A 24,329-nucleotide genomic window follows, 5' to 3' on the forward strand; every position below is an offset into this window, starting at 1 on the left:
ACAGCTGTGCTTTCAGTTGGAGAACCTTAAACCTCCTGAACCTCTGCACCTCTCAACCTCAATCTGCTTAAAACCTAGCTAGTTGATCAAATTCTTGATCTTATACAATTGCATATTAAGCTTACTGACAATTTTTGCTTCTTGAAGGAGAAATTTGTCACAAATAGGAGGCACATTTGAAAAAATCTTATTCAGTTTAGTCTTTGAGTAGTAGAGTCTGTGCAGTATTTTGAATTGGAGTAAAATGTGTCTTAACATTAATCGAACAATTGTGTATATATAAGAGATATATTTTCCATCTGTCTTTGGAAATTTTTAGGCCTAATTCCTCTTCCCATTCTCTTCTAATTGCTTCTGACGACGGAATTTCTATATTTAGAAGGATATTATACAAGTATGATGTTAGATTGTTTGACGTATATAACATTTCTATAATCAATTCTTTATATTCAGATACTCACTCCAAGAATTTGAAGAGTTCCTCACTTAAACCCATGGGAATATATTCTGACAGCAAACCATGAGCGTATCGTAGGAAATCCTCTGAAAAAAATCCAATATTGACACAGAAAATAAATATCACAATATCACAAAAAATATCACAAAAAATATCACAAATATCCCAACATAAGGAGCAGAAATGGGAATAACCCTTTGATGGTTAGTGCTCGTTAGTGGAGGCACTTGGCATTGAGGTGGTCAATGTTCCTTTTTGAAATCTACGTTTTGGGGTTTGCTCAGATAAACAGCCTTAAAACTAAAAAGAAACAAGGCAAATTGTGGCAGGAAAGATGAGGTTTATTATATGCATATTCTGGGGCATAAGGAACCTCTCGAACATACCAGGGTGAAAAAATCATGCATGCAAGAAGTGCAGGTATTAAGTGGAGATTCAAGTTTGTGCATAGAGAAGCTGAGAGTTTTAACATGTTTTTGCAGGTTGTCACCCTGAAGTTCTGGGTGAAGTGCCAACATGTTACTCAGTAGACAGAGCAGAGGAAACCAGATATTCTGTTGGAAATTGAGTTGAATCAGTAGATAAATTGTTGTAATAAGGAATTTAATAGTCAGGTATTCTACCCCTCCCCTTGGCAAAAAAAGAACATCATTGAACAGTATGAGATATTATGTAAGGCAAGAGGAATGCTCTTTTCCTGAAGAGATCCAGGTAGGTAAGCATTATACAGTAGGAACCGTGGGCAGAGTTTCAGCAACTTGGAATACGATTAATCAACATGACCTCAAAAGATGGTCCTTTCTGAAATTGGCCCATTATGCAAGATTTGAATATGAAGTGCTGTGACGTCTAAGTAAAACAAAACAGCTGCCCACCACAGCTACTCTTCAAGACAACCAATATTTCCCAATAGTATAGCACAAAATGAATGGTGGAGAGGATATGAAATCCTTTTTGTTTTAAATCATTCTCCGAGATTGGGTTTGTCTGCAAATAAATATTTTACAAATATATATTTGAGCAAGCTAGTATTATCAGAAGGTACACAAAAATGCTGGAAAAACTCAGCGGGTGCAGCAGCATCTATGGAGCGAAGGAAATAGGTAACGTTTCGGGCCGGAACCCTTCTTCAGATAAAGACAAAATAGGACGTACATGGTAAATGGTAGGGAATTGAAGAATACAGTTGAACAGAGGGATCTGGGAATAACCGTGCATAGTTCCTTGAAGGTGGAATCTCATATAGATAGGGTGGTAAAGAAAGCTTTTGGTATGCTAGCCTTTATATATCAGAGCATTGAGTATAGAAGCTGGGATGTAATGTTAAAATTGTACAAGGCATTGGTGAGACCAAATCTGGAGTATGGTGTACAATTTTGGTCGCCCAATTATAGGAAGGATGTCAACAAAATAGAGAGAGTACAGAGGAGATTTACTAGAATGTTGCCTGGGTTTCAACAACTAAGTTACAGAGAAAGGTTGAATAAGTTAGGTCTTTATTCTCTGGAGCGCAGAAGGTTAAGGGGGGACATGATAGAGGTCTTTAAAATGATGAGAGGGATAGACAGAGTTGATGTGGATCAGCTTTTCCCTTTGAGAAAAGGGAAGATTCAAACAAGAGGACATGACTTCAGAATTAAGGGACAGAAGTTTAGGGGTAACATGAGGGGGAATTTCTTTACTCAGAGAGTGGTAGCGGTGTGGAATGAGCTTCCAGTGGAAGTGGTGGAGGCAGGTTCGTTGGTATCATTTAAAAATAAATTGGATAGGCATATGGATGAGAAGGGAATGGAGGGTTATGGTATGAGTGCAGGCAGGTGGGACTAAGGGAAAAAAGTTGTTCGGCACGGACTTGTAGGGCCGAGATTGCCTGTTTCCGTGCTGTAATTGTTATATGTTATATTAATTGGGTTTGTCAGAAAGCACAAATTGGCACAAATTTTAAATAGAAAAAATGTTGCAAGACTCGTTATCCAGTTATGTCAGCACAGATGACAGGAAAGTAGAAATCAGGATTTTTTTTGAGAGCCCATAGGAGTGGTTTGGTATCTTAAGCAATAAGTTAAAAATAAGCTTGAGAATGATTATGTTAAAATATATTTCAGTATTTTCTCACAGATGTCTTTTCACTTCACCCTTTCCCATCAGAATCTGAAGGCATATCATTCTAACAGCACTTTAAACAGATCTGCTTTTTAAATATCCGGTAACCCAGTCACATGGCTGGTTCAGATTATACCAGCAGAAACCTTTAAATGCCTTTTGTATTTTTCTCACAATTCCTGCTTCCAATTAAATTATAAAAATTGGACACTTTAAACTTTATTTCAGCTCACAGAAGAGAATGGAAGACAACATCGGCTCTTCTTCAACCCCTATAATCGAGATGTCCCAAACAAGCAGCAATCACATGATGTAACAAGCTAACTGCAGCTACATCATGGGCATCTAATGGACAGAATGAAGAATTGTTCATGTCCGGTCTATCAAAAAAAAATGGTAGGAGCCAATCTGGCCAATTATTGAACAAGTAGCCCACTTTCAAGTATCAGAAAAGGTAATGGAAGGCATGAACAGAGATGCTATTTACATATTTATATGCTATTAAAGGCATATTTACAACCAATAATTTGCTCACTAACAGCGACTTGATTTCAGACCTCATTAATATCATTATGTGGATCAGCTTCTGTGGGTTCAGCTTCTGAGCATGCAGAAGAAGGGCCTCGACCAGAAACTTCACCTATTCCTTTTCTCCTGAGATGCTGTCTGACCCACTGAGTTACTCCAGCTTTTGGTGTCTATCTTCCGTTGTCTGTGTACAGCAGTTCAGTGATTAAGATTGATGTATGAGCCCCTTATGAAACCAAGGACATTCATGTCTTGGAATGCAGTGGTGTGGCCCAAACTGATCACTATGGACTATGGACACCTTGCTTAACTGAAAAGAAATGGCTCATATAGTGCAGTGTTTCAAAATATTTGACACTCAGCCCAGATGAATGGAATAGAGCCCACACTCAGAACAAAGAGAGTGCTACCCTTACGCCAAACTAATTCCAATCCTAGAACTAGTAATGAAGGATCAATCCCAACCTCAGGTGGAGTTCACATGTTCTCACCATGGATGCATGGGTTTTCATCAGGGTTGTTCAGTTTCCTTCCAGATACCAAAGGATAGGCTGGTGAGTTAATTGGTTACTGTAAATTACCCGTAGTGTACATGGGTGGCGGGAGAATCAAAGGGAGTTTAATCAGCATAAGAGAATACACTACAAGAACGTAGGGCAATGGGACTGAAAGACTGGGATGAATGATTTCCTATGTTGTGATAATTTGAAATGCAGTCCAAATGAAATCAGTGATTGGGCATGTACTCATTTAGATTAGTAGAAAATGTCTTGCACTCCATGCAACTAATGTATATCAAATTGTCTCTTTCATTTGCCAAAATTGTGAATTTGGTGTATCTTTATCAGACAACGCAATGTAGTGGCTAATATTTCACAGAACATTTGAAGAGGGTACATAGACTTCAGAGAGACTTATGTGAATTTTATTGATCTCCAGCCAGACTTGCCCTGCTTTCCTTACAAAATGTGATAGGATGCTGCTGGCCATTTGTCCTTTTGGAGCTTCTCATTCTTGGTTGGTCTTGCTTGTAAACAAGTTAGCTGAGATAACGACGTCAGAAGCTGCTCTAATTACAATAATGCTGATATCATCATGGCCAAGTTTAGACATGTAACATTTTAGCAGATAATTAAATACCATTACCAAACAACTAAATCTCCACAAACACCACCAGTCCACCTTTTGGCTGACCAATTTATCAGCAAACACATAAAAAGATGAATGTTCACAAAAATACAAATAGTAAGATCACATGTCAAATTACGTATTCACTGATCAGAAAAATATATAGCGAGATCTGGATTCCAATTTCATCAATGCACTTTTTCATTGCTCAATCGAACCAAAGAAAATAACCTGCAAAGTAAATACCCAACTAGATTGTAAAAGTGTGGACAAACCTTCTGTTGCTTCTGCAACTTGTTTACTCCTAACCAACACACTGGACTGAACACCTCCGCCGACAGAAACACCAGCACACTTTAGCGCCTTTACAGTCTGTTCAGCCTATTTAAAACAAGAAACACAACGGATGAAAAAAAAATTACTGATCTACAAAATATTGTGCAAGTTAGTACCAAGTCTAAAGGATTGAAAAGGTTTAAACAAACTCTGCATACACAATGACCCAAATGTTATATTTTTGCCCTTATGTAACAATATGCACAATCACAGCTGTTCATAAAGTGCTTTAAAAACAATGAACTATTTAAAGATTGTTATCATTTGGATGATGCTACTGTTTAAGGCAGTGCCTCGGGTCAATGAAGTCTTGGTCTTTTCCAGTTCTGGAGGACTGAAAGTTCTTAATGCTTGACTTATTATAACATTGCAAATCAGCGACCATATATTTTTGACGGGAGGGACATTGTTCCCGAAATCTTGACTAATATTTATCTCCCAATCAAATAACAAAAACTGATCATCTGGGTACTATCATATTTCTATTTGCTATACGATGCTATACACAAATCGGTTGCCATGTTTTTTGCATTACTAGTTTACTAGATTACTAGTATCTACACTTCGTTCATCATTAGATGCAAACAGTTTGGAACTTCCTGAGACACTCTATAAAATGTGAGACCATGTCCTTCATCTGTTCACAAGTGTCCAGAAAGAGTAATTAGATGGCCAAATAATACTGGCAGCCAGGAGAAATACCCAGCTCTTTTTCAGAACATAGGATTGGGAACTTTCATGATCACCCAAGGGGGAAGATGGGAATTTGACTAATTTGAAAGATGGAGCCACCACAGTGCAGCATTTCCTTACAACAGCACAAATGAGGGTTTTTTCTAGAACTGTGGTTGATCTTTTAAGTACTTCTTGGCAAACTGTAACCTGGCCATCCTATTTTTGCAGCTAACCAGTGGTTTGCATCTTGCAGTGTAGCCTCTGCATTTCTGTTCATGAAGTCTTCTGCAGACAGAGTGTTTGGGGATTTTTCTTTATTATAGAGAGAATTCTTCTGTCATCAGCTGTGGAGGTCTTCCTTGGCCTGCCAATCCCTTTGCAATTAGTAAGCTCACCAGTGCTCTTTCTTCTTAATGATGTTCCAAACAATTGATTTTGGTAAGCCTAAGGTTTGGCTGTTGTCTCTAACGGTTTTATTCTTGTTTCTCAGTCCCATAATGGCTTATTTGACTTTCATTGGCACAACATTGGTCCTCATGTTGATAAACAGCAATAAACGTTTCCAAAGGTGATGGAAAAACTGGTGGAAAGACTAGGTGCTGAGAGTTCTCTTATACCTGCATTCGGGAGGCATTTAAACTGTGAAGCCATGTATCCCAAACATTATGGTGCCCTGAAATGGGGGGACTATGTATAAACACAGCTGTAATTTCTACATGGTGAAACCAAAATGAATAAAATCTGACAGTGTGCATTTTAGCCACATGTGATTTTATTTTTCAATTACAAATCTCAAATTGTGGAGTACAGAGACAAATAAATAAATGATGGGTCTTTGTCGCAAACATTATGGAGGACACTGCAACAAAAAAACAGCTCAGAGCCAAATATGTTAATTGAAACAAACCACAACACAAGCAAGAAAATACCAAATTCATTCCTCAGTTTTGTTCAATTCAATCTCTATTCATTGGTGTAAATTAAAGAGGACAAGAAACAATCCTGTGCAGTTTTTTATTTGTGATCAACAGCAAGTTCTGAGAGGGGCACGGAGCTGAGGGAGAATTGGGAGCACTATTGGGTGCTAACATTAAAACAGAACTTTGCAAACAACTAAATTCCTTCTCTCTAGAGATGCTGCCTGTCTCGCTGAGTTACCAGCATTTTGTGTCTACCTTCGATTTAAACCAGCATCTGCAGTTCTTTCTTACACAAACTAAATTCCTAATGTCACTGATTTTCTGGGTTGCCTGTGATTTCTGCAAGTGCTAACAAAGAATCCTCACTGCCGGTCATATACTCAGAATCACCACCAAAGTTCTTGGCCTAGACTTCACTTTTGACAGTGGATGAGTGGGGATACAATCCGCTAGGAAGTCTATACCTTTTATGAAATATAAAATAAAATTAAATATATCACCTTCTTTTTTAGCCACACAAGGGTTTTCTCTCTGTTATACTTATAAAACTTTCGATCACCCATTTCTAAAGGATAAAAAGACAAAACAAGGCTGTAAAATTATATCCCATGTCAGGGATAACAGAAATAAACAAATATACAAAAGTATGTTAACAAAAGAAAATCATTCTAACTGGGAGTGTTGCTTCAGTGTTGTTTCTTCATTTAATTTAGGACATAACATTGCCACATATCTGGTTGCCCCCAGAACACTTAATATGTTTGCCACAAGGAGTGACTAGCCTTCAATACATAGTTCCTCCAAATAGTTTTCTATTCTCTGATAGATTCCTTCTCTGCCTCTTCCTATGTACCAGAGGTGTTAACAGGCTGTTGGGCTGTCCTAGTTTCTCCATGAAGATTGATTCCTCATGAAATTCGTGCTGGGAGTTTCTGCACAGCATAATCCCACACTAACAACGTGATCAAGTTTAGACAATCTGACAAAATAATCGAGATGGGGAGATTTACTAGTGGGATCTCCTGTATCCTCCTCAAAGGACAGATAAGGCTGCATTTGCTGTTACACTGTAAAACAGATCCTCTGACAGAACAGCGTCCTCCCAGTATTGACTAGTGTCACTTTAGGTTATGTACTCCGGTCCCTAGTGAGAGGGTTGATCCTGCAGCTTCTGACACAGCAGCAAGAGTGCTTCTGTTCATTCAGAGATGATACCAGACAACAGTTCCCATCACAGCATCAAATTGAGTATACCCGTCTTTCCAATAAAGCATCACAATAAACCACAACGACCAGACATGAAACCACAAACAGAGCCTAACCCAGTCAAGCTTCAAGAGGTTGCAATATCTTGACAATGTTGACAAGGGGATGGATTTTTAACTTAAAGTCACAATTTTTTTACCTTTCAAAATCGGGAACTAGATATAATCATAGAAAATTTTCGCAAAATGCATCATTGGAACGAGGAAAGAGCAACAAAGGTAACTGAAATTCTTGCAGTGCAGTTAAAGGAGAGGGGTTTAGGAAGTTAAAAGTAGTTCTTGTTTCCAGTGTACTACCTTTTTCATCAGTGATACAATGAAGTGATTGCAAAGTCCTCGAACATTTCAGTACATTGGCGCATTCGGGAAAATCTTCATCCTTTATTACCTGATCAGCTGGCTCAAATTTTCCTTGCTGGGGAAAAAGGACATTTAAAAAAAAAAAGATAAAGAAGCAATGGTGGAGAATAAAACTGGTAAGCAATTCAACAATTTTAACAAGAAACTAATAGTTGTGGGCTGTGAATTTCTTCCAATTGTGGAACAGAGTATGCATTCCACAAATAATTGCTTAAATTGCCGACACTGGAGTTCCATCATCCGGCACGAGGGCCCGAACATCGGGCCGCCGTTACGGCGACCTCAATAGGCCCGACCACGGGTAAACATAGAGGCAGATGACTGAACTTTTATTGCCTTCCCTCACAGTGGGAAACGTTGATTCTGCTGTGTGGGGATGTCCATGTTAAATTCTATCGTGTGTTGTGTTCTTTTTATTTGTATGGCAACCCAAATCTTGCTGTACCAATTGGTACAGTGACAATAAATGTAAACTTGAAACTTGAACGCAATTAAAAATTTCAATGTCAACTTATTTGGATCCTACCAAATTTTGGCATCTTCCCTGCTTTTGACATTCTGGGCTGACTAGTTCAGTTGGCTAAACTCACTAATTCAAGCTGAAAGGCCTCATCTCTGTAAGTTAACACATTCTCCCTTGGATCTACCAGTAGCCAATTTGATCATCCGCATGTCTGAGTTATTCTTGTTACAGTAGATTTTCTGGTGCTTTTAGACAAGCATAATCCACCATCATAATCAAGGACCAGTCTCACCTTGGTCACATGGTCTCCCCATATCGCTTAATTCCGTTAGCCCTAAGAGCTATATCTAACGATCTCTTGAAAATATCCAGTGAATTGGCCTCCACTGCATTATGTGACAGTGAATTCCACAGATTCGCAACTCTCTGGGTGAAAATGTTTTTCCTCATCTCAGTCCTAAATGGCCTAAATTCTTAAACTGTGAACCCTGATTCTGGAACAAATAACAACAAAAACTTTTCAGTGTACTATGGTACACGAGACAATAATAAACTAAACCAAGTGCATCTGGCAAAAACTCCAAATGAACTAATACATCTGGAGAAGCCTCTCCATACCGAAAAACTGTTTTTTTTAAATAACCCTAGTGTTGATAGTATCTCTTTACTAATAAGATGGTTATCAGAGAGAACTACAGTATACAAAACTGGAGTCAACCTAATTGTAAGGAATTTATGCAATAGTAAAGCCAACTAATTTATAATGAAAGGCCGAGTGGACATGGAAAGGATGTTTCCAGTAATGGGAGTCTAGAACAGGGGTTCCCAACCTTTTTCGTCCTGTTTACCCCTGGCAACTTTAATAGCACATAACAATGTTATTTCACTTATTTATGAACAACTAATGATGAACAGATACCGGTATACCAGAAGAAAACAGTCAGTCAATAAGAAAAAATATGTACAAATCCAGAATCAACAAATGTACCCCCTGGGTAGGCTAAATTTACCCCAGGCTGGGAACCCTTGGTCTAGAACTCGAGAGTCTAAAGGGCACATCCTCAGAATAAAAGGACGTATTTTTAAAATAGAGATGAGGAGGAATTTCTTTAGCCAGAGGGTGGTGAATCTATGAAATTCTTTGCCACTGACGCGTATTTTTAAAGCAAAGATTGATAGGTTCCTGATTAGTTAGGGCGTCTAACGTTATGGGGGGGAAGGCAGAATAGGGTTGAAATTAAAAAATAGATCAGCTGTGATCAAATGGGGGAGTTGGACTCGATGAGCTGAATACCCTAACACTGCTCCTATGGCTTATTATCTTAATTTACTTATTTTCCACATTTCATAATCAAATGTCAGCAAAGCAGTTATCTAGTAAAGGAAAACAACTTACCTTTTCACTGGCATTAATAAGGTATGGTAGTACCAGAAACAGTGGATCCAGGGGCGTAACAAACATCAGCCTTCCATCTTGAAAGAAAGAATTGGAATTAAGACAAGTTTATTCATCATTGGTTATCATTCAATTACTCACATCCGGAACCAGATGCATTTGTAAATTAACATACCAGAACTTGTTGAAACACGCAAGTTTACACAGCATGGCTGCTTTGAGATCAAGAATTGTGGAAAGCAACAAACAACTGAGCCCCTTTACATCACCCACTCTGTATGCAAGAAATGACACTGCAATTTGCAACCCCTTGTTGTTTTGGAAATAGTTGGAAACTCTAGCTTACACTCCAGAAAAACTAGTATTAATTCAGAATTGTAGTAAGCAGCTCTATTACTGCCAGAGATCTTGGCTTATGGTTGAAATATAGATGCCAGTAATCCATCTACCATTTATCCAATTGCTGCATGTGTTATATGTGCTAAAACAAAATCTAGGAATGTTTGCATCACTGCCATTTATTGCTCTACCAGACCTGCCTTACACAAAGAATACCGCGATGAATCATTGTAGAAGGTAAAGGATGGTGTGGGATTGGAATCACATACAAGATAAGGGCAGCAAATATCATTCAGGAAAAGCCATGAGTGAAGCAGATAGTGGTTTAAAATAATATCCAAAAATTTAGCAGAATTTCCGTACATTATTCTGTGCAAATTTATAATAAATACAAAACCAAATGAATATCTGCAAAGCACTTTGGAACCAAGGGCTAGGAAAGGAGCATTTTTTCTAATCCTTATGATGTGCGTGCTTTTATACAAAATGTTCAAAAATATCCTGCAAGTTACAATGCCCGAACATTTCTTGAAACCCGGCTCAAAGTTCTGTATGGGCATTTTGTTTAAGGAAACAAATGTTGGCTGCAATAATAGGAAACATGAAGTCAATGACTGGATGGTAAGGCACTTAACTTGGCTTCAAAGATACTAAGTCTTCTGTGCACCAACTAAATCGGAAAGCCGGGTTAGTCTTAATATTGCACAGCAAATATCTAAATCAGTCCAACTATTCTTACAAATATATTGTGCACTGTAACCAGAATAACAAATGGTGTCCTAGTAAAAATACTCACCACGCTGAACAGACTGACCGATAAACCAAGAATGATGGTCTTCGTCAAAAGCCTTCACTTCATAAACTTGTTTGCAATCACTACTAAAAAGGTACAAGGCACCATTTGCTGAATAAGATAGAGAAAATGTAAGTGCATTCAAAATTTTGTTCAATCGATATGTTCAACAACAGAAGAAATTGGAAGACTCAAATCCAATATAATTCTTTTCGCAAACAGATCAACAGACAAAGACGACACCAAAATTAAAAACTGAAAATGATGGAAGCACAAAGTCTGACAGCATCAGTAGAGACAGAAACAGAAGTAATATTTGAAGTCAATGAACAGAATTAAGATAATCATCAAAAGAATCTGACGGAGCCAAGAAGAGGTTTTAGGTAAAGCAGAGAATTAGAAATTTGTTATATACTTGCAGCTGAAGGCAAGGATTGCAGAGGTCAGATTGCAAGGGATTATTTGTCAGAGGGTGGATGTAAAGAGAATGGTGGGATAGAAATCTGATTGTTTAACTAATGGCAGTGGGCTTCTTCACGGATCTGTATGCAGTATAGAAATATATGTACCATACTCGGCAAACTCTGTACACTGTTTGGCATTGTTACTAATGGCCTTGAGCTTTCAAGCCTGGCATATAAGAACCATTTCAACACAATGTTTCTGTTCCAACTAGCAAATGACTTCAAAAATTTGAGAAATCCTGATGCAGTCATTGCTCTTTCCAAGGTTTTGTGGTATCAAAATTAAATGCCAACTTGCTGCATTAATTTATCACATGTTATTCATTAAGTCTGCAAAGTTGGCAGTACCCAAATTTATCCTATTAAAACTAGCCTTTAAATACTAACATAAAATGAGAGCCAGGGCATTCGGAGACATTTGGAATATTTATATGGTAGATCTATGGAATTAACTCCCATGGGAAAAAAAGGTTCATCTTGTGATCCACATTCAAATATTATGGGGTAAACAAAGCTGCCAATTTTTGTCAGAGCATTTCAGTATTCTAGTACCTGAAAATCAGTATTTTGATGAGAAAAATCAGTATTTTTACATGTTGCCATTATGCTGGAATAAAAAAAAAAAATTGTGTGCAATCATACCCATGTAAGAGTACAAGAATGCATAACTTGTTTGCATTTTGTGATACAGTTTATTGTGTATTATATGTAATAGCTGCTTTCTTGCATCGCTCTCACTGTGTTGGCAGCAGCCATCGTCTGCTTCAGTAAGGGAAGCTCGTCAGTGATTGGTCGCAACGGCCCTCGGAAACTGCGTCTGATTGGCCGTCGAGTGAAAGCGCAATATGTGATTGGACGCAATGCCCTTGGAGACAGCGGCTGATTGGGCGGGAGGAGACAGATTTGTTGATTGGACGGGAATTTTACGGGAAGCTGGTCGGTGATTGGACGCAACCCCCATAGAGACAGCGGTTGATTGGCCGCCAAATAATCGGGCACAAAAAATTGACAAATAGGAAAACAAATCCGCACTACTTGGCAGCTCTGGGTACAGATGGGGCATAGGAGGATTCAGATGACAAAATGAGGAAATTCATAGAAAATAACAGAAATAGGATGGTGAATAAAAACTAGAATATGTTAGAAAGGTACCAAGCATCAAACACTGTATACTAGCTTCAATTGCAGCCAGGAGAAACAGATAAAAAGACAATATTCAAAAACAAGATCAGTGCTGAAGAGCATAAATAGAAATAAACGGGCATGATCAAATAGTATTTGTGGAGGTGTAGCTACAAAGAGACCCAGGCCTCGAATTCAAAATTCCACAATATTTAACTTATTCAAGAGATGGGGAAGATGGAGGAGGAGGAGTGGCAGCCCTAATAATAAGAAATTGAATAAAAGCTGTGGAGAGGAAGAACCTTCGCTCAGAAAACCAAGTAGAACCGTTTGGATGGATCCAATAAACACAAAGCAGCATTGATGGGAGCTGTATTGGCCCCTGATAATGGATTGTACAATTAAAGGAACATGTACCATGGTATTACAATAATGAGGGAACTGTAATTGATACGTTGATGGCATAAATTAAATTAGAAGCCAAGTGAAGGACAAATTCATTGAGTTTACACAAGACGGCTTATGAGATCTATGCTGAGTAACCAATGAGCGAACAGTGTATAGTATTAAATATTCTTGAAATTAAGGGTTTTTTAAGGAAGAGTGATTTAATAAAGTAGAAATTCTACTTGAAAACAGAAAGTGATTTAATTCATTAGTCACACTGCACAGAAACAGGGCCTTCAGCCCATGCCGACCAGGATACTCCATCTAAGTTAGTCCGTTCTGCCCGCGATTGGCCCATATCCCCTTAAACTTTCGTTATTCATGTACTTATCCAAATGTCTCTTAAATAGTGTTATAGTACGTGCCCCAGCTACCCAAACACAAAGATCTTAAATATAAATAAGACAAACTACAAGCTGAGTCATTAATTGTTTGATAGATTGCAGAACTATATTAAAATATATGATAGCAAACATGCAATGGCCAACATTTAAATGAATTAAGTTTACAACAAATACTTCTATTTAAGGCATAAAAGACAAACATGAAAATTGGTCAAAGCACGGTTAGCAAGAGAAGTTATAGACACTATTAGTTTGTACAGGAAAAAATCCCGAGGTAAAAGATTAGCTGCAAGCTCATTAAATTGTGGAACAGGCACAGGAGACAAAATGGTCTTCTGCTTCTAATTTTCCACGATCCTATATTTGAATGTCAGAACTGGCTCTACTTTTAAATTTTACTTTTATACTTCAGCATACTGTACAGAATAGTTTATCCACCTATAGTGACCAAAAGGAAAAGTATCTGACAGATCTTTCTGGATTGATTTCATTGATGACAGATGTCAAATGTAACTAAACCATACCATTAGAAATTGGCATGGCAGCCAGTTTGCCTCTGACCATCAGTGGACTGATTTCCCAGGCTGCTGAGAGAAGGAAGGGCAAACCCAGCAAGATATTTGAATCGAGTAAGATTTTTAAATTTAGGCATTGTTTAATTATAAGCTGGTAAGCAAATACAGGTGATTATTGAATCATTATGGAACAGACATGGAGCCCAATCCCCAATTCATTCCAGTCTGTGCCAGCACCCTGAGCCCTTCCAATAATGAATGGGCCTTATGCATCAAAGGACATTGTTCTAAACCACATCAGGTTTATAAAAGGCAGAAGGTGGGTGGGCAGCCAGGAAGTGCACTGGAATAGTGACATAAAATGACATTTGACTGTGATGAGAATCATTTTGATATTAAGGCAGAGCTTAGAAACATTGTTAAAGGGATTCAAATAAGTTGTTCTTGGAAGGATTGGCGGAGTTTGGGAGGTGACAGTTGGTTAAGAGAAAAGGGAGCCTGGGGAATATATGGCTATTTGCTACAATAAGAGTTAGAAGTTTTTGTGGAAAGATATGCTGACACCAGATTTTTAGAAGGGGCACAGTGGACCAACGTCAGCTAGCTTGAGAGGAAGGAGTGTTGTACCTTCAGCAGTGGGAATATCAAGGTAGCAAGGTGAGCAGAGAACACAGGGAGAAGAAACAAGAGAGACCCAATATGCGAATCATCACTAATTGACATGTATCGATCATTAAAGTAAATGAAGCTCCAAAGATTTGCTCGTGTTTCTGAACAAAATTGTTAGACATAGTTTCAATGACAACGGGAGAGAATCCAGTTGACAAAGAATTATGTTCTGTTCAAAAGGGAACTGCAGATGCTGGAATATCGAAGGTACACAAAATTGCTGGAGGAACTCAGCGGGTGCAGCAGCATCTATGGAGCGAAGGAAATAGGCGACGTTTCGGGCCGAAACCCTTCTTCGAATTATGCTCTACTGTCCAATCTGTACCCTCTAAAAAAGAGACTCTTGTGGTCAGGCAAACCTTTTATGATGCGAGACCAATCAAATAGACATTCAGCTTTTAGTAAGTACTGAAGACATTCGTGTTCTACAAATTTCAGTTCCGTTTTTACACTCTGAAATTTATTGTGTTATGTATACTTAAATGGAGAAGTCAGATAATAGCAGATAGTTCAGATGTCACAAAAGAATAGAATTATGGGAAATTTGCAGCACAAGAAACTTCAATAAAAGAGCTATCCAACTTTAATTCCAGCATTCAATCCATGGTCTAGCAGGTGATGGATCTTCAAGTATACATCCTGGCCCTTTCTGAATGTGGTGAGGGTTTCTTCCTCCACTATCGGATCTGCCTCCACGATTACCAACCCTAGCATCACGTTCCAAGCACCCACTCCTCCTTGTTAAAAAACTCAGTCCACACTTTTAAACATTTCCCCTCTGACCTTAAAGGTATGCCCTCTAGACTTTAACATTCCCAAGGTGACAGAGTTTAACGAGTACGACCAAACAATAATACTATTATTAGCAAACATAGTGCAGTTTATATAACCATTCATCACCCACTGATACTTACCCGTTTTAGGATTGCGAAGTCTTGTAAAAACAGGACCAGAATTAATCTTCTCTGGTGTATCAACAACAGACTCTGAGGTAAATCAAAAAGATTATTTTAAAACACAGAGAGACAACAGACAATAGACAATATTGCACAAAAAATGCAGGAGGCACACAGGATATGTGGAAAGAAAAACAAATTTACATTTCACATTCAAGATCCTTCAATCTGAAACATTAACTCAATTTATTTTTCCCCAGCGTTTTCAGTTATTTTTGATTGTATTATAAAACAGAAAAGCTAAAGGAACAAAGGCAAATATTAACAAGCTGGATCGGGAAACATGATTTAAGCTTTCTGTGCAGGAGACATGATGTTGTGCTCACTTATAAGACAACAGACCACTTATATGCTAAATTGGTCCTCATGTTCCAAATGCCTTTTCTGCACGCCAACAATTTCAACCTGCTTCCTTGCCTTGCAGAAGGTTGCAATGTTATTGTGCACTAATACAAAGGGGCTTGGTATGTACATCAATAGAAAGGAACCAGAAATGTGAGGCCTGTCTGCTTCACAGTGGGTTGAGTCACAAAATTAGCATTTACACGACTATTTACACAAGCATAACTATTTGCATTAATAAAACATTTCAAAGTGCCATAGATGAAAGAGTTATTAAATAAAATATGATGCAAAGCTGCACTAAGGATATTCCGAGAGGAAACCAGAGGGGAACAGAAGAAAAAGAGGGGCAGAGAAACAGAATGGAGGACAAATGCATAGAATAAGTCCAGGCATATATTAAACAAAACAAATGGGAGAGTATATTAATTTACAATAATTTTAGCTGGAGTGTGCAGTAAAGCTGGAGCAATGTGCATAGTTTAGTTATTACTCTGCGGAAAAATCCATTTGTTCGGTTGTGAGGAAAGGCTGGATAGTCTGGCTCCCTTTTTATGGAGTAGAGGTGATAACTGTTCATTTCGAACATGTTCACTTTATTTAATTTGAAATTGTTTAGGTTTCAAGCACAATCAACCACGCAGACAAGGCTTTCTGCAGCAATGTCAAATGCACAAGTGGTAACTGATGAAGATATAATCTCAAATCCACTTTCCATGTTGCAGCACCCCAGTGATAATGTAATGATCACAATTCTTCAGGCATGTTTCCCCACAATCTTTCTAAGCAAGGAAACACTGTAGAACAAATGGGAGGTTTTAACTTTTAGCATATCAGGTCAGAATTAACAAAACCCAAGAGATCCCAAATATGCCCACTACTTTCAATACTTTGTATCAAGAATAAATTAAAATAAATAACCATTCATTCCAAGTCTGATCCCAAATCTCTCAAGGGCTGAATTCTATGATGTATCTTAGTTGAAGCCATCTGTACATATGGGACTGAAGAAGCTCCTTTTGGTTTCCCTCATTTTAGTTGCAGTATTCAATGCATTAGATTTCTTGGTTAAACAATCATTCAACAGGTTACATCTCTGCATCCAGTTATTGATTAAATATTACTCCTCAGTTGTTCATACCCAACTTTTTCCTTTCATATTTCGGTACCACCATACATTTCAAGCTTTTGTGTGCCAGTCAGTTTAACCTCAATGGCAGGAAAGGTTTGAAAAATATAGATTTGGGACAGGAATAATAATAATCTGTGGAAAAATTAAGACAACTAGCATGGCTTTGATAAGAGCAAGTCGTGTTAAACAAATTTGATTAAACTTTTGATGAGATAGAGTTGAGATATATTGGCATTAGATGCAGACCAAGAGAGATTCACTCGTCCAATTCCCGGAATGAGGAGGCGATCCTATCATAAGCAGCAACCTGGAGTATTGCTAATCTGAGGAAAGACATTCTTGCCATAGAGGGAGTACAGAGAAGGTTCACCAGACTGATTCCTGGGATGTCAGGACTTTTATATGAAGAAAGACTGGATAGACTCGGCTTGTACTAGCTAGAATTTAGAAGATTGAGGGGGGATCTTATAGAAACTTACAAAAAAAATTCTTAAGGGGTTGGACAGGCTAGATGCAGGAACATTGTTCCCGATGTTGGGAAAGTCCAGAACAAGGGGTCACAGCTTAAGGATAAGGGGGAAGTCTTTTAGGACCGAGATGAGAAAAACATTTTTCACAGAGTGGTGAATCTGTGGAATTCTCTGCCACAGAAGGTAGTTGAGGCCAGTTAATTGGCTATATTTAAGAGGGAGATAGATGTGGCCCTTGTTGCTAAAGGGATCAAGTGGTATGGAGGGAAGGCTGGTACAGGCTACTGAGTTGGATGATCAGCCATGATCATATTGAATGTCGAAGGGCCGAATGGCCTACTCCTGAACCTATTTTCTATGTTTCTATAATCTTTGTGGTTTAGCAGAACGAGGGGTGATGCAAGATCTTTTGACAGTATGACAGTGTAGATGGCAGTATATTTTCACTCAAGGGCAAATTTCAAAGAAGGGATCAGTTACAAGATTAGAGAGCAGTTATTAAAAACTAAGATGCAGAGGATTATGTTGTAGAGGTTAATGAATCTCTGGAATACTCAAGAATTGTAGTGATCCGATCACTAGGTGAAGTTGACAAAAGTTTGAAAGATCAGAGAAATGGGAACTAAGGGAACTATGATTATATTGAATAACCGGGGGGGGGGGAGCAATGTGGCCAACTCCTGCTATTATGTTCTCATAATGTTTTCATTACTGTTTATGTAACATATAACTGTGAATAATGGAACGGATAAGTGGGGCCGGGCAGAGAGTGGACATGGAAAGAAAAATGGGAAGGGGGGGGGTCAGACTTGAAATTATTTTAATTTATTCTTGATACACAGCATTGAGAGTTGTGGGCATATTTGGGATCTCTTGGGTTAGTTAAATCTGATTAAATATGCTAAAACAAAATCTGTAATGGTGCATTGCAGCCAGCAATTGCACAAAATACTCACAACATGACTTAATAACTCTGATACTCAATGTCCCTATAAATGATTGCAAACATGTCTTCTTTACCACTCTTTCTACTCATGTTGCTGCTTTCAGGGACTTGGACCCCAAGATTACAAACATACTTTCCATTACATTCGACCTACCAAAGCACAACACTTCACAAGTGCTTGGCGTCAATTTCATATGCCATTTCACCGCCCATTTCTGTTGCTAATCTATATCCCCAAATATAGAAACATAGAAACATAGAAATTAGGTGCAGGAGTAGGCCATTCGGCCCTTCGAGCCTGCACCGCCATTCAATATGATCATGGCTGATCATCCAACTCAGTATCCCGTACCTGCCTTCTCTCCATACCCTCTGATCCCCTTAGCCACAAGGGCCACATCTAACTCCCTCTTAAATATAGCCAATGAACTGGCCTCGACTACCCTCTGTGGCAGGGAGTTCCAGAGATTCACAACTCTCTGTGTGAAAAAAGTTCTTCTCATCTCGGTTTTAAAGGATTTCCCCCTTATCCTTAAGCTGTGACCCCTTGTCCTGGACTTCCCCAACATCGGGAGCAATCTTCCTGCATCTAGCCTGTCCAACCCCTTAAGAATTTCGTAAGTTTCTATAAGATCCCCTCTCAATCTCCTAAATTCTAGAGAGTATAAACCAAGTCTATCCAGTCTTTCTTCATAAGACAGTCCTGACATCCCAGGAATCAGTCTGGTGAACCTTCTCTGCACTCCCTCTATGGCAATAATGTCCTTCCTCAGATTTGGAGACCAAAACTGTACGCAATACTCCAGGTGTGGTCTCACCAAGACCCTGTACAACTGCAGTAGAACCTCCCTGCTCCTATACTCAAATCCTTTTGCTATGAAAGCTAACATACCATTCGCTTTCTTCACTGCCTGCTGCACCTGCATGCCCACTTTCAATGACTGGTGTACCATGACACCCAGGTCTCGCTGCATCTCCCCTTTTCCTAGTCGGCCACCATTTAGATAATATACTTTGAAGAACTGCCTCAGTCTCCAATTTTGGTGTCTGCAAATTCACTAACCAATCCATCAACATCCAACTAATAAAATCAGAGATCCCAGCGTAAAAAAAGTGCCAGAGTGACCCGCAGGTCATGCAGCACTTCTGGAGTACGTGGGCAGGGGACGTTTCGAGTCGGGACCCCTTAAACTTTGGGCATTGGAGAATAATAGCTCTGGGAGTGCGGTTCCTTTGGTCAGGGTGGGACACCGCCACTGTTAAGGGCGGCACGGTGGCGCAGCGATAGAGTTGCTGCCTTACAGCGCCAGATACCCGGGTTCGATCCTGACTATGGGCCCTTGTCAGTAGTGTTTGTAATTCTCCCCTGATTGAAGGCCAAGGCTCTCGACCCTGAAACGTCATCTTTTCTCCAGAGATGGTGTCTGACCCGCTGAGTTACTCCAGCCTTTTGTGTCTATCTCCGTGACCTGCGTGGGGTTTCTCCGATGCCGCGGTTTCCACCCACACTCCAAAGACGTAGGTTAATTAGTTTCCGTAAACATTGTAAATTGTCCCTGGTTGTGTGTAGAGTGGCGTTAGTGTGCGGGGATCGCTGGTCGGTGCGGACTCGGTGAGCCTGTTTCCGCGCTGTATCTCTGAACTAAACTAAACCGAACTCTCCGCCTCCGGGGCGCGGACAAGACGAGCAACGACTTTCGGCTTCACGGCGCATGCCCCAGCGCCGCGCACGCGCGTTGACGGAACAGGGCTTCAGCCTCGTGAGGCGAGAGTGAGTGAGCGTGCGGGGCGGGCGGGCGCTGCCCGTGCACCGGGAGGGCGGCTCGTGGATCTGCTGCCACCCGCGCGCGCCCCTCACCTGGAGCGAGCAGCACCCACTGGGTGGAGGGCGACTCCCGCGCGCGGCTCTTCTTGCCGGGCATCTTGCGGCGCGGCGTCAGCAGGAGGGTCACTGGCGCAGCGACTCGTCACCGTGGGGGCGGGGGGAGCATGGCCACAGCCAATTAATGCAAGAGTAACCACTATCCGTATCCGACCAAGGCCCGTGTGGAGGGGAACAGTCGTGCTCTGCTTTTTTACTCTGAGAGTAAAGTGCCATCCCCATCACCTTGTCTTTGTGGTGCGCTCCTCCGTGAGGGGCTGTCCCCGCGAGCGCCCAGTGCGGAGTCGCTGCAACCAGAGGACGGAGCTCACTGGCGGATGTGTAGGAAGGAACTGCAGATGCTGGTTCACACCGATAGACACAAAAAGTTGGAGTAACTCAGTAGGTCAGACAGCATCTCTGGAGAAAATGTATAGGTGACGTTTCGGGTCGAGAGCCTTCTTCAGACTCACCGTCAGATGCACTTGTACAAATCGTGCTTGAAGCAGCATCGCATCCATGTAGACACGCAAAACGTAAATTGTATATAACATTACACAATAAAAATTTGCAAGACGTTAAAAATAAAACAACAAAAGGACAGAATTTTGCCAGCTCCAACTTGTTCCCATCACACCTTCCTCTCCCTAGACAGACACAGAAAGCTTGAATAAGTCAGAGGGTCAGGCAGCAGCTCTGGAGAAAAGGAATAGGTGACATTTCGGGACATCATAATGTCATGTGATAGGAGTAGAATTAGGCCATTCGGCCCATCAAGTCTACTCCGCCATTCAAGTATGGCTGATCTATTTCTCCCTCCCAACCCCATTCTTCTGCTCTCCCCATAAACTCTGACACCTGTATTAATCAAGAGGAGTCAAGACCTTTCTTCAGACTATCCCTACCCCTTTCCACTGGAATCACTCTCTTTGACTCACTGGTTTACATATATCTCCCACTTATCTATTCTCTTATCAAAGCACTTCCCTTTTCAACCGTGGATGTATGAGACCTGTCCCTACACCTCAAATCAGGACCTGAATAGCACTTCCAGGTAAGACAGATATTCACTTGTGCCTCCACCAATTTGTTTGTTGTGTTCAGTGCTCTTTTTCTACCTCCTCTGCATTGGTGAGACCAAGCACAGACTAGGTACTAGAAAATAACACAAAGTGCTGGAGTAATTCAGCAAGTCAGTTAGCATGTCCAGAGAACATGGATAGATGATGTTTTGGTTATGACCCTTCAGACTGAAGAAGTATAATAGAGTAAATAAATCAAAGTAAAATAAAAATGTGAAATAAATCAAAGCACAATTAGAAATGAAAATCCATGCCTTGGTGGGGGGGAGGGGGAATGAGGACCAAATGTCCTTGTTCCAAATGTGCATTGATACCGTTTCCCAACACTTCGCAACATTGGTGACTACCTCTTGCACCAGTCCAAAACGTTGATTTCATCACCTTTACCACTAACTTCCACCCTACCCTCTTATTCACTTGGACTATCTCTGATTTATCGATCTCTCTGACTCCATCATAGGGGACAGACTATTGACTGAAGTCTATTGAAGTCTATTACAAACCCACTGACTCCCATAGCTCACCGTTGAATCTGGCGACTGTGCAATCCTGCTCCATCTTGACCTCAGCGCAGCATTTGATACTGTCGACCACACCATCCTAATTGACCGTCTCCGGTACGGGGTTGGTATTGATGGCACTGCCCTAAGCTGGTTCATCTCCTACCTCAAAGGTAGGAGTTTCTCTACTAACATAGGCAACTCTTTCTCCTCCCCAGCTAGCCTCTGCTGTGGGGTTCCACAAGGTTCCATCCTTGACCCCATTCTCTTCTCCTTGTATATGCTCCCCTTAAGCCAAGTCATTCAAAGGCGCAGCATTTCCTTCCATTGCTACGCAGACGATACACAACTCTATCTCTCCATGAAGCCCAAAAACCAATCAAATCTGCTTAACCTTATCCGCTGCCTTGAGGATATAAAGTGTTGGATGGCCCAGAACGTCCTCCAACTAAACGAGAGTAAAGGGCCTGTCCCACGAGCATGCGACTCCATGCGGCAAGCGCGACCTAAAGCCCGCAACCGCCTGGATGCCGTATGCACGGAGGTCGAGTGAGTGGCGTGAAGTTCGAGCGAAGTCCGATGGGCGTACGGCGTCGAGACGGTACGTACGGCGTCGAGGCGGCACGTACGGCGTCGAGGCGGCTGCGGGCCGGCAGGCCGTTGCCGCGCGGAATTTTTGAACCCGGTCAGGTTTTCGAAGCCCCGCGCGATGTCGGGACCAGCTCTGCACAACTCCATACTGCTCCGGCGATCGAAGTGGGACCGGCCCCGCGAGGCCGTACGGCTCAAGCGACCACGTTAGGTCGCGCTTGCCACCTGCAGGCGCATGCTGGTGGGACCGGCCCTTTAGGTCGCGCTTGCCGCATGCTCGTGGGACAGGCCCTTAAGTCTGAGGTCATCCTTCTCTGTCCCTCGGACTCAATCAAAATGATAGCAGGCAGCCTTGGAAGCCTTAGCCCACTACTCAAACCTCACGTCAAAAACCTTGGTGTGATATTTGACTCAGCATTGAAATTTGTCAAACATCAATGCCGTGGTAAAAGCTAGCTTCTTTCAGCTTCGGACGATAGCTAAAATAAACAATTCCTCCAGTTTGATGACCTCGAAAAGATCATCCACACATTTATCTCCTCCCGCCTAGATTACTGCATCTCCCTCTACACTGGCATCAGCCAATCTTCCCTGTCCCGCCTGCAACTGGTCCAAAACGCCGCAGCGAGACTCCTGACGGGCACCCGAAAAAGGGACCACATCACCCCGATCCTGGCCTTCACTCCACTGGCTCCCTGTGCGGTTCCGAATAAATTTCAAGATCCTCCTTTTGTCTACAAAGCCTTTAATGGGCTTTCCACCACCTGCATCAAAAGTCTGCTTACCCACCACACCACCTCCAGGTCCCTCAGATCGGCCGACTTGGGGTTACTGAACATCCTGCGGTCTAGGCATATGCTCATGGGCGACCGCGCCTTTGCGGTTGCAGCTCCGAGACTGTGGAACAGCATCCCTCTTCTCATCAGAACTGCCCCCTCCATCGACTCCTTTAAGCCACAAAAACTCATATGTCAGGCTGTTATTCATCGATTACAGCTCGGCATTTAACACAATCATCTCCTCCAAGCTGGTTACCAAACTCGCAGAACTGGGTCTCTGCGCATCCCTCTGCAATTGGATCATCGACTTCCTCATTCACAGAGCACAGACTGTTCGTATTGGTGGAAATGTGTCAGCCTCGATAACAATCAGCACGGGAGCATCTCAAGGCTGCGTGCTCAGCCCCCTGCTGTACTCACTCTATACTCACTCTATACTCATGACTGCATAGCCGGCCACAGTGCGAACTCCATCATCAAGTTCGCTGACGACACCACTGTTGTGGGACGTATCACTGATGGGGATGAGTCAGAGTATAGAAGGAGATCGAGCAACTGTCCATATGGTGCCAGCACAATAACCTGGCCCTCAACACCAGCAAAACCAAGGAACTGATTGTGGACTTTGGAAGGAGTAGGATGGGGACCCACAGCCCCGTTTATATCAATGGGTCGATGGTTGAAAGGGTCAAGAGCTTCAAATTCCTGGGCATGCACATCTCTGAAGATCACTAGTGCAATTATCAAGAAAGCTCATCAGTGCCTCTACTTCCTGAGAAGATTACGGAGAGTCGGTTTGTCAAGGAGGACTCTAACTTCTACAAGTGCACAGTAGAGAGCATGCTGACCGGTTGCATCATGGCTTGGTTTGGCAACCAGAGCGCCCTGGAGAGGAAAAAACTACAAAAAGTAGTAAACACTGCCCAGTCCATCATCGGCTCTGACCTTCCTTCCATCGAGGGGATTTACCGCAGTTGCTGCCTCAAAAAGGCTGGCAGTATCATCAAGGACCCACACCATCCTGGCCACACACTCATCTCCCTGCTACCTTCAGGTAGAAGGTACAGGAGCCTGAAGACTGCAACAACCAGGTTCAGGAATAGCTACTTCCCCACAGCCATCAGGCTATTAAACCTGGCTCAGACAAAACTTTGATTATTAATAACCAATTATCTGTTATTTGCACTTTATTATTTTATTTATTCATGTGTGTATATATTTATATAATGGCATATGGACACATTGATCTGTTTTGTAGTAAATGCCTACTATGTTCTGTGTGCGAAGCAAAGCAAGAATTTCATTGTCCTATCAGGGACACATGACAATAAACTTACTTGAACTTG

The 24,329-nt window shown here is 41.2% G+C and overlaps 1 protein-coding gene across 2 annotated transcripts in view; it reads right to left on the reverse strand.

Annotated features, from left to right (window-relative positions):
- Positions 1-20,184, reverse strand: part of rnaseh2b (ribonuclease H2 subunit B) — a 32,871-nt gene extending 12,687 nt beyond the window's left edge. For both annotated transcript variants that reach the window (XM_033032803.1, XM_033032802.1), the window contains exons 1-8: positions 20,029-20,184; positions 15,239-15,310; positions 10,767-10,874; positions 9,632-9,708; positions 7,710-7,827; positions 6,648-6,712; positions 4,492-4,597; positions 462-543 (exon numbers count right to left, since the gene is read on the reverse strand). In XM_033032803.1, the coding sequence (XP_032888694.1) occupies positions 462-543; positions 4,492-4,597; positions 6,648-6,712; positions 7,710-7,827; positions 9,632-9,708; positions 10,767-10,874; positions 15,239-15,310; positions 20,029-20,092 (692 nt within the window). In that variant the 5' untranslated portion in view covers positions 20,093-20,184. The remainder of the gene's footprint in view (positions 1-461; positions 544-4,491; positions 4,598-6,647; positions 6,713-7,709; positions 7,828-9,631; positions 9,709-10,766; positions 10,875-15,238; positions 15,311-20,028) is intronic.
- Between the last annotated feature and the right edge of the window lie 4,145 nt (positions 20,185-24,329).

This window comes from Amblyraja radiata, chromosome 14 (assembly GCF_010909765.2).
Source record: "Amblyraja radiata isolate CabotCenter1 chromosome 14, sAmbRad1.1.pri, whole genome shotgun sequence".
Lineage (NCBI taxonomy): Eukaryota > Metazoa > Chordata > Chondrichthyes > Rajiformes > Rajidae > Amblyraja > Amblyraja radiata.